General features: G+C 38.3%; 1 protein-coding gene across 2 annotated transcripts in view; it reads right to left on the bottom strand.

Moving 5' to 3' along the window:
• Positions 1-7,796: 7,796 nt before the first annotated feature.
• Positions 7,797-10,071, bottom strand: part of TRPV4 (transient receptor potential cation channel subfamily V member 4) — a 56,311-nt gene continuing 54,036 nt past the window's right edge. The window contains exon 16 of one of the 2 annotated variants that reach the window (XM_072147305.1): positions 7,797-8,767. In XM_072147305.1, the coding sequence (XP_072003406.1) occupies positions 8,607-8,767 (161 nt within the window). In that variant the 3' untranslated portion in view covers positions 7,797-8,606. Of the gene's footprint in view, positions 8,768-9,783; positions 9,933-10,071 lie in introns of those variants that run through there. The other variant, XM_072147314.1, reaches the window with a different exon arrangement.

The following is a 10,071-nucleotide window of genomic DNA, read 5'->3' as shown; positions in this document are numbered from 1 at the left end:
GGCTCCTCTCAACATTAATATTTCACACTTGTCTAGTCATGTTGGGTACTCTATACAAAAGTGGCTAAAGGACAAGCAAGATATTCTGCGCCCTTGAATGTTCAAGCATTTACTCCCCCAGGCAACTGGTCCTTGGGACACAGTGAGATGTATGCCATGAGAAAAGAGTTGTCAGATCAACACACGACTAGTTTAACTGCTCCTGTAAATTCAGCTCAGGATCAGACTGAGCAAATTGTATAAGACAGAGAGTCTGGAAGCGACTTTCTCCATGAAACAGTCTGTTTAACACCTTCCATTCAAGAAACTGCTGTATCCTTTTGTGACCGTCTCCTCATTTTATTCAAAACATTCATAATGTATCTACAGGCGGTGCCCTACTTAAGAACACTCGACTTACATACGACCCCTAGATACAAACGGACCTCTGTATTTTGGTAATTTACTGTACTTTAGTCCTAGGCTACAATAAACATCTTTAACAGTTATAAGTGGTGCCAGTAATTAAGCTTTATAGTTCATCCTGGTTCTTATGAGAATCCAACATTTTTGAAATCCAATTGTCACAGAGACCAAAAAATTTTTGACTGGGGTTACAATAATAAAGTATACGGTTCTGACTTACATACAAACTCAACTTAAGAACAAACTTACAGAACCTATCTTGTATGTAACCCGGGGACTGCCTGTATATGTCTTGAAATTGCACCATAGAGAAATGACACATACTATGAATGGTGGTTTGATTTCTACATATTTACATATACACTCAACAGCCACTTTATTAGGTACACCATGCTAGTAACGGGTTGGACCCCCTTTTGCCATCAGAACTGCCTCAAATCTTCGTGGCATAGATTCAACAAGGTGCCGGAAACATTCCTCAGAGATTTTGGTCCATATTGACATGATGGCATCACACAGTTGCCGCAGATTTGTCGGCTGCACATCCATGATGCGAATCTCTCGTTCCACCACATCCCAAAGATGCTCTATTGGATTGAGATCTGATGACTCTGGAGGCCATTTGAGTACAGTGAACTCATTGTCACGTTCAAGAAACCAGCCAGAGATGATTCCAGCTTTATGTCATGGCGCATTATCCTGCTGAAAGTAGCCATCAGATGTTGGGTACATTGTGGTCATAAAGGGATGGACATGGTCAGCAACAATACTCAGGTAGGCTGTGGCGTTGCAACGATGCTCAATTGGTAACAAGGGGCCCAAAGAGTGTCAAGAAAATATTCCCCACACCATGACACCACCACCACCAGCCTGAACCGTTGATACAAGGCAGGATGGATCCATGCTTTCATGTTGTTGACGCCAAATTCTGACACTACCATCCGAATGTCGCAGCAGAAATCGAGACTCATCAGACCAGGCAACGTTTTTCCAATCTTCTACTGTCCAATTTCGATGAGCTTGTGCAAATTGTAGCCTCAGTTTCCTGTTCTTAGCTGAAAGGAGTGGCACCCGGTGTGGTCTTCTGCTGCTGTAGCCCATCTGCCTCAAAGTTCGACGTACTGTGCATTCAGAGATGCTCTTCTGCCTACCTTGGTTGTAACGGGTGGCGATTTGAGTCACTGTTGCCTTTCTATCAGCTCAAACTAGTCTGCCCATTCTCCTCTGACCTCTGGCATCAACAAGGCATTTCCACCCACAGAACTGCCGCTCACTGGATGTTTTTTCTTTTTCGTACCATTCTCTGTAAAACCAAGAGATGGTTGTGCGTGAAAATCCCAGTAGATCAGCAGTTTCTGAAATACTCAGACCAGCCCTTCTGGCACCAACAACCATGCCACTCAAATCACCTTTCTTCCCCATACTGATGCTCGGTTTGAACTGCAGGAGATTGTCTTGACCATGTCTACATGCACTGAGTTGCCGCCATGTGATTGGCTGATTAGAAATTAAGTGTTAACGAGCAGTTGGACAGGTGTACCTAATAAAGTGGCCGGTGAGTGTATATCATGTAATACTCATAATCTGCACCACTTCAGTATGTATATTATGTACAAGCCACCTAAGGCAGAGGATATCTGGTTACTGTCACCAGCTGGAGTCTACAAATGACAGGCATCATTACATATACCCCTAATTGAACAAATTGTTTGTGATGACGTTTGAAGCATTGGGTTTTGAAAAGTCAATTTCACAGGTGTCCCCATGATCCATGTCACAGATCGCGGGCACACCCGTGCCCCTCTCCATGGCGCTGCCCCGGCTCTGAACTTACCTCTCCACGCTCCCGCTCCCACCCGGCCTTGGTCCCAGGCCTTGGTCCACTTCCGGGTCTGCTATTTAATCCGGCCGCTCCCATCATTCCCTGACGGATCTTTAAGCCATTCCCTGTGAAGTGAAAGCACTCCTGTGTTCCAGTGTTCCTATGCTCCTGAGTGTTCCCGTGTTCCATTCCTGTGTTCCTGCATTCCCGCTCCTGTGTTCCCGTGATCCTGCTCCTGTGTTCCTGTTTCCATGTTCCAGTCTGTTCCGTGTGCCTGTTCCTGTGTTCCTCCCGTGAGTTCCAGTGTTCCTTCCTACGCTGTACTCCTGCTGTCACCCCAGGCTTGGACTGTGTTCTGCACTACTACCTTGGCTGTCACTGTGGGCTAGTCGCACAAAGCGGGATGGTCTTGCTGCGGCGGGCTCCGGTGAAGACTAGTGCCAACTCCAGCGGTGGTCCAGAGGGTCCACAGACCCAGAGCCCTGACAGTCAAGAAGACGGTGAACCACAAAGTAAGGGCTTATTCACATTTCCCTTTGAATTTCTCTACATTGGTCCAGTGTGTTGCCTCCACCACACTGCAACAGATGCTGTTGAGTGACAAGCCTCACATGTCATGAAAAAAAAATAAACTTGGCAAGCATTCAAAAGTTATAACTGCATATCATAACACATGACAAACGTAAAAAATAGGGCTGTGTCCTTAAGAGATTAAGGGTGCTGGCACATTAAACAAAGTTGACTTTTTTCTAGTTACTACAGAGGAATCCTGATCAAGGGGACTTAACTCCATAGTGACACGGCCTGAAAAGGCTCTAGTGACCAGGCATTTTTAGCGAATTTGCATGTGCACCGGTTTAAGGGCCATAACTTTTTATGCTACCTTAAATTCTTTTGCGCTGTTTTTTTCGGGACACATAGAGCTAGCTAAACCGTAATAAAAATTTGAACTTTTTCCATTTTTATTTTGGGCTAAAAGTGGAAAAAAGGCTTTTTTTATATAGTACTTTTTTTAAATTTTCAAATGAACTCAAAATGAACATTATTAATGAATTCCCTACTTTGTTTCGGTCATTTTGATATATAAAATATACATATAGTCTTGGGGCAAATGGGGCGCCCATGGCAATGCTTTTTGTAGTGTAGCTGGGGATTTTTTTTTTTATTATATGGGGAAATGTTATTGTATTTTTATGAATATTTAATATGTGTGTGTTTTTACTTTATATGTCATAAAAGACCCCTGGGGGACTTTCTTTTACAAGTATTCCCCTGTAACTGAGGCATCTATATGAGCCTCAGTTACAGGGGAAATGACCACCTTTCACTGGGGATTCTTATCAGAGCTAATTAGACCCAGCAGCTCCGATTAACCCCTTTGGACTCATCGGTCACGTGTCCGCCAAGTCTATGCTTCAGCGCGATGCTGTGAGGAGCGGAGAAGGGAGAGGTGGTAACCAACAACATCCCCCTTCTCCCTAGTGTTTCCGGGTGTCTCCGACACCCCGAGACAAGGTCCTGCTAGCATGGGAGCAGTAGAAAACTGCAGCGACGTCTAAATAGGTCTGAATAGAGTTAATTATAATACATGATTAACAAACCAATTGAACAGGTACATAAAAGGAATAAATGCTCATTTGTCCAATATTAAGTAAATTGAATAAATCTGAAATGGGAGTTCTGGCACTTCTAGGAAGATCTAAATCTTACCCTAATCCACAGAGATACATTACTTAGTTTAGCAGATGTTAGTAAAAGGAAAACATTGCAGTAGAGGTACATTATCATTACAACAAATGGATATAGGCCAGAGATAATGTCTGCTTTCCAGGTACAATGGAGACTGGCAATGTACAGTATGTTCTGCTAGTTGCAAAGGATGAATTGTATAATGTAGAAGATATGGTTTGTATTGGAATTAAAACATAAAAACTTTAAATATATGTATACACTGAGGGAGAATATCTTAAATGTGATATCTGGCCCACCATGATGCTTCCTTATGTCCTCAAGTGGCACCTTGACTCTTATTGTACAAAGCAGACATTGATAGGAAATTTCTAAAGCAAATCATACAAAATACTACATAGTCTCAAGTGATTGGCTACAAATAAGGTTCTTCTGTTGGAGCTTTGTGATTCCACCTGTGTTTTGGGAAGTGTCAGCTAGTGATTGTTGTACTTGTACCTAAGGGTTTCTAGTCTAATGCTGGGAATACATTGGGAAAGCTGCAGAATAATATACTAATATGTAAAAGTTTATTTTCTTTATTAATTATTGAAGTTGGAAACATGTTAGTAAGGGTTTGTATGCCATCTGGTATATTGATATTCTTTTATATAGGAGCATCTACTAGCTCAGGTTTTATGACGGAGATTTCTACATCTTTTTCCAATGCCACAATACAGTGAAAGGTATAAATGGACATTTCTTATCAAGAACGGTCTTATAGATAAGAGATATTATTATAATAATGTTTAGTTTGCATCCTGACACTATATAATCTACTTGCGGGGGTTCTTTGTAGCCTAGATGCTAGAGGAGGGATTCAAGCGCAAGCAGAAGCATCTGATACGAAAGTAAATTGCAGCCATCAATTTTAAGTATGTTCTGGTAAAAGTAAAAATCCAGACGAATAAAACATGCAAAAAGCAGAAAATTGTGTCCTGAAGGTGGTAATTACCCTGGTCCTTTACTAGTTAAAGGGTGCAAAGAGTTGGTCTTATGCACATGAATGTAGTTCAGGAAAATGTACTAGCCATTGTTTCAATGGATAGCATATGTCCTCATACACATGGCCACAGCATCCATGGTCACATAGGTTAGCCAACTGCCTTAGTCGCAAATTTTGGAGCAGGTCCCTTTCCTGCCTGTGTTTCTAGCTCGGGCCATCCTTTTCTACTAAAACTACGGACCACTATATTTAACATGTTGGTGTGCAGGTTACCTTAGGTCTACAGTTTACCAGAAAACAGAAAGAGATTTTACATATAAATTGTTGACACATCTTCTTAAAAGCAGAACAAAGTGATAAAATAAGATACTTCATGAAAAGGACACCAAATACGTTGACATAATGTTTATTTTAAATTAAAAATACAGTTCAGTAGGTATGATAGCTATAGAAGTGACCTTTACATGATAACCTGTCAACCCTAACCTAGCTCCAGCATGTGCAGCAAACTTTCATATTAAAGTGGGTTCCCATGAAAGAAATTCTCAAATCTCAACACAGCAGTCACACAGAAAGCCAAGATGGCTTCCCCTACCCTAAGTCAGAAGTTACAGGGTCATGTCTAGGGGCAACTGAAATTGTGTACACCAGGACTGATAGAGACAGGTTATATCTGTGAAATGCTGTATTTCTGTTAACAGGGAATTAAAGAATGTGTCATTTTGTTATCCCGAGTACATTTAAGAAACGTATCTTTGTGGGAATACCCCTTTTAGCACATAAGCTTCCTGTAGTTGAAAATTCAAGTTTTATATTTTAAATGCTTAAATGAACATATTTCAATTTACCGGAAATAGTGACCGGGGGAATAGCACCATCCAGTCAAGCAGTCATTGCACTAAGACCATGTAAGAGTGATTGAAATGTCGGCCATCAGCCTGTTACCCTTCCAAAATGCTAGCAAAATCTTGCCTAAGATTCTTACAACCTGAACAAGAAGCGTAATGAAGAGATCCTTCCTTGATGATGCACATTTTGGGATCAGTTCATGGAGAAGAAAAATCTGGTTCCTCAAGTTGAACATTTAGAATGACCAATAAACATTCTAATGTTTTCTAGGTACACAACAGCCAAACGGCAGTAGATTTTAGGGTTCTATGGTTCTGTATGTTTTAAATACCATGCATGTTGGAAATGTCACATGCTGTTATTCAGTTTCATGACCATTACAGTAGGAACAGCTATAACGGTCATTGCATGTGAATTTGTTTCTTTAATGACTGATAGTAGCTAAATTTGTCAATGTTTTAAAACAAAAGCAAAATAACAGTTTTATGACCAATTTCTCACCCCAAATCTAAATAACACTGATGTACTTCTTGCTGCCCCTTCTGGAGAAATTGCAGTCCGAACCAAAAATAAAAATACCTGCAAACAAAAATGACATACACACCAATATTGGATGATGTTCTTACATATGATTGACTCATAGGTTACACTTTAGATTGAATTTCTTAAGTGAACGTAAGTGTAACAATCACTTCTGGCAGATGGGAATTAATTTCCATAGGTCATATCAGATTAAATGAGTATTCCCATCTGAAGTATTTGTGTCATATTTGCAGGATTGTCAAATGTCAATGCAAAGCAGATGCCAGCTGCCTCGACTTTAGGAAAGCGGTGGCCATGCTTCTTTGAGTGTTATTGTTTCTATGAGAAACAGGTCATTTTTGTTGAGTTTACATTGTTACAAAAGGTGCAATATTCCTATATATGATACATATATGATATGCAAATTATTATGGAGATTTTGACTATGCATGATGAAATGTCAAATGTTTTCTAAGCACAATCAGACCAAGTCTTAAAATTCCTGATTATTGTATATTATTGTATATTAATTAGGGCAAATAATTGTGACAGGAGGGCAGTGCAATGAGTAACATCCTGATCCTGAGGCCTCAATGGGCCCAAAAATCCCCATGCCACATGAAACTAAACTGATTTAAATTTCATATGGTAAATTGGTGGGCAACATGTTACAGATTATAAATTAAGTATTTTAAAGTTACAAAGTTAACAAAGTTTCCAATTTCATAAATGATCGTTATATGTCGTCTAATTTGGTATAAAATATATAACATAGTATAGATTTCTCAATATAAATATTTTAGTTCAAGGAAATCCAAGAGAAATTGCGGAGTATAGGCAAGGACACACAATGTTCCATGGTACAATATAAGCTGCCTACGTCTGACAAGGTGAATGGCTGTGAACATGATCAATGTAAACAATATAATAATGCTTTACAACAAAGATTTCCTATACAATATTCCAAATGACAGGCATGTGCAATATATCACATACACAATAGGCAGCAACCAAACACCTCATAAATTTACATCATCCAATACCCTATGAATATTGGACAAGACAAACCTGACCATTACAGTTTTAACAGTTTCTAACTTCAGTGTACTCTTATCTTCTTAAATGAGGCAATGATGCATTTTCTTTTATTCTTCTGATGGGAAGAATGTAAAATTTTAAAAAAATATATAAAAATTGTCCATTAAAGGTTAAACTAATGGGGTCTAAAAGTGTATTCAGACTACCAAAATGCATTAGTATTCTGGTTTTAAATTCCATCCCAACCACCAGTCTAATGACCCAAGCAAGTAGCATCAAGGATCTAAGGTTCTGTATGTTTGTGTTAGTAGTCCAATGGCTGGCATAGGATTTGTGCCCATAAAGGGGACCATGCAGTTCTGTGTACCAGCTTTACAGTTAGATTTTGATAGGATCTGCTGATGACTATTCCCAAAGAATTAGAAGCAATTGTATAGCCATATTGAATTTTTTTTTTTTTTATATATATATATATATATATATATATATATATATATGAGAAGATACATTGCAGGCATTCTGGTGAAAGGGGGCCTAGTTGCTGAACTGGCTCACTTAACTATCCATTCACCCCTAAACTAAAATATGGCAGGGCGAAACATTTAGGCAATCCACTATATAGAGCAAGGTTCCCTGCCATTAGACCTGTGTGACAAATCACTGGGAAAGTATTTTGGGATTCTAAGAATGACCAGATGCTGAACATTTAGAAGAAATGTTCTCAAAATGACTGGAAATTGTTAGAAAGGGAAAATGTGTAACAGTCATATAAGTTTAATACCACAGCAAATGAATTCTTCATTCATATGGATCTTCAAATACTTATAATACACTTCTAAAACTCCAGGAATATAAAGAGAATGATTTGAAGTTATTTATAATATATAATACTATAAAATGTAATACATTTTTAAAGACATGAAATGAACATCAAAAAGGTACCTAAAAACTAATTACAATATGTAGATATACAAAGTATCTCCTCTCATGGATAAAAAAAAAAAAAAATCTATTAAAAAAGGTACAGACTTCTCACAAAAGTATATTATTTAAATTGTAACACCAGAAAAAAAAAAACGTTTCAAAAATATTAAAAATTAAATAAAACAACGGATTACAGTTTGGATCCACCGTTGGGCAGCTGATCCAGCCAAATATAAAACAAACACTTGTGCAAAAGTGCAAAGTTCCAGACACTTATTAGCAGCACGGATGGAGAATAGACCTCGGTTTCTGATATGTTATATGTGTCTATAGGCACCAAAGGAGTTACAAGGCTGAGATTGAGGAAATTCCTCAAATATGGGTTTCATCCTTTTTTAGATTTTGTGGATATCCAGCTCTTTGGTAATTGTGATGCATGTGTTGCATATGTTCCAGTGGAACCACAACATCATCGGGATGATGAGGTGCTTTGTTTAGTTCTACCACTCGAGGTACGACCACCGACCACCGATCTACAAAGCATCAAAATCAGACATATTGGGTTAAGGAATTATAAATAGGATTTACATTTACCCACACATATAATACAGAATATGCAAACCTTACAACATTACAAAGATGAAAATGTGAATAAAATTTAAATGTTGTATAGTTTTTCAGATACTTATTCTCTGATTGTAGCTAAATTTAAATAGCAATAGAGGCAGTACCCAGGTTACATACAAGATTCTTAAGTTCAATTTTTATGTAGGAAAGTCAGATATTTTGTGTAACTTGACAGCTTGGTTTTCAAAATTTGGTTTGTGAAAGGAACAAGAATTCATAATAAGCCATAAAAACAGCTTTGATAACTCTTACAGTTGACCATTGCAGCCTAGAGCTAAAGTACTGTACATCATCAGCATCAAGAGAGCTTCACCAGAGGTCACAGTGGGCAGAGCAGTCTGACTATAACTAGGAGTTGTATGTAAGTTGGTTGTTCTTAAGTTGGGACTACCTGTACTACTTTAGTAACCCGCCACCATATTTTTGTTCATTATTCTAAAGAACATAAAATTTTGTAACATCCCATCCTCATCGGCACAGGAGCGATAAGGTAAGTAAAGTTGAAAACCTTATCCCTGACATGTACTGACTGTATATAGGAGATTCAGGTGAGACAACCGATTGTAGTTGACCATATACTATACTTTAACTAGTCATAGGTCAAACTTCCAAAAAGGCACTTCAGAACACATCAGAAGTGCAGCTGAAGTTTCTACAATAAACTCCATCACCTGTATCTGAAAGCTGTTTATGAGCAAATATGCGTTGATTTCCTTCTGCCTTATTTAGATGTATCGGACAGTTGCAGCAGAGACCTTATAGAGAAACAGTAGAATATGATATTTGTCTCCGATGCCAACTAGAGCTTTCCATTAGGGAATACATGAATATTTCTAAGGTTTTCATGAAGTGGTGTATTACATTTTTCAGTAACAAATCTCTCAGTACTGTCAAAGGATTTATTATTTTACACTAAATCACACATCAGAGGTTCTTCTTTGATTAACTTTTAAACTTCAATTCCCCTAACTCTTGAGATCTGGTAGCCTTCAAGAACAGTCATGAATTTCCTTCTTCTATGACCTGCTCTTATACCCATTTATTACATTCCATTCTCATAATTGTTTTCTACTAATATAAAATAAAAGAGTGTCACAAAGTGTGCATTAATCTATACTATCACTGGATAAAAAGTTAGAACAAAACATCTAAAAATTCATTATTTAAATGTTAACCCCAGATGAAACCATTGTCATGATTTCCATTTGGA

Source organism: Engystomops pustulosus, chromosome 1 (genome assembly GCF_040894005.1).
Source record: "Engystomops pustulosus chromosome 1, aEngPut4.maternal, whole genome shotgun sequence".
Classification (NCBI taxonomy): domain Eukaryota; kingdom Metazoa; phylum Chordata; class Amphibia; order Anura; family Leptodactylidae; genus Engystomops; species Engystomops pustulosus.
The sequence above is the reverse complement of the archived record's forward strand: the minus strand, read 5'-3'. Positions and strand labels throughout refer to the sequence as shown.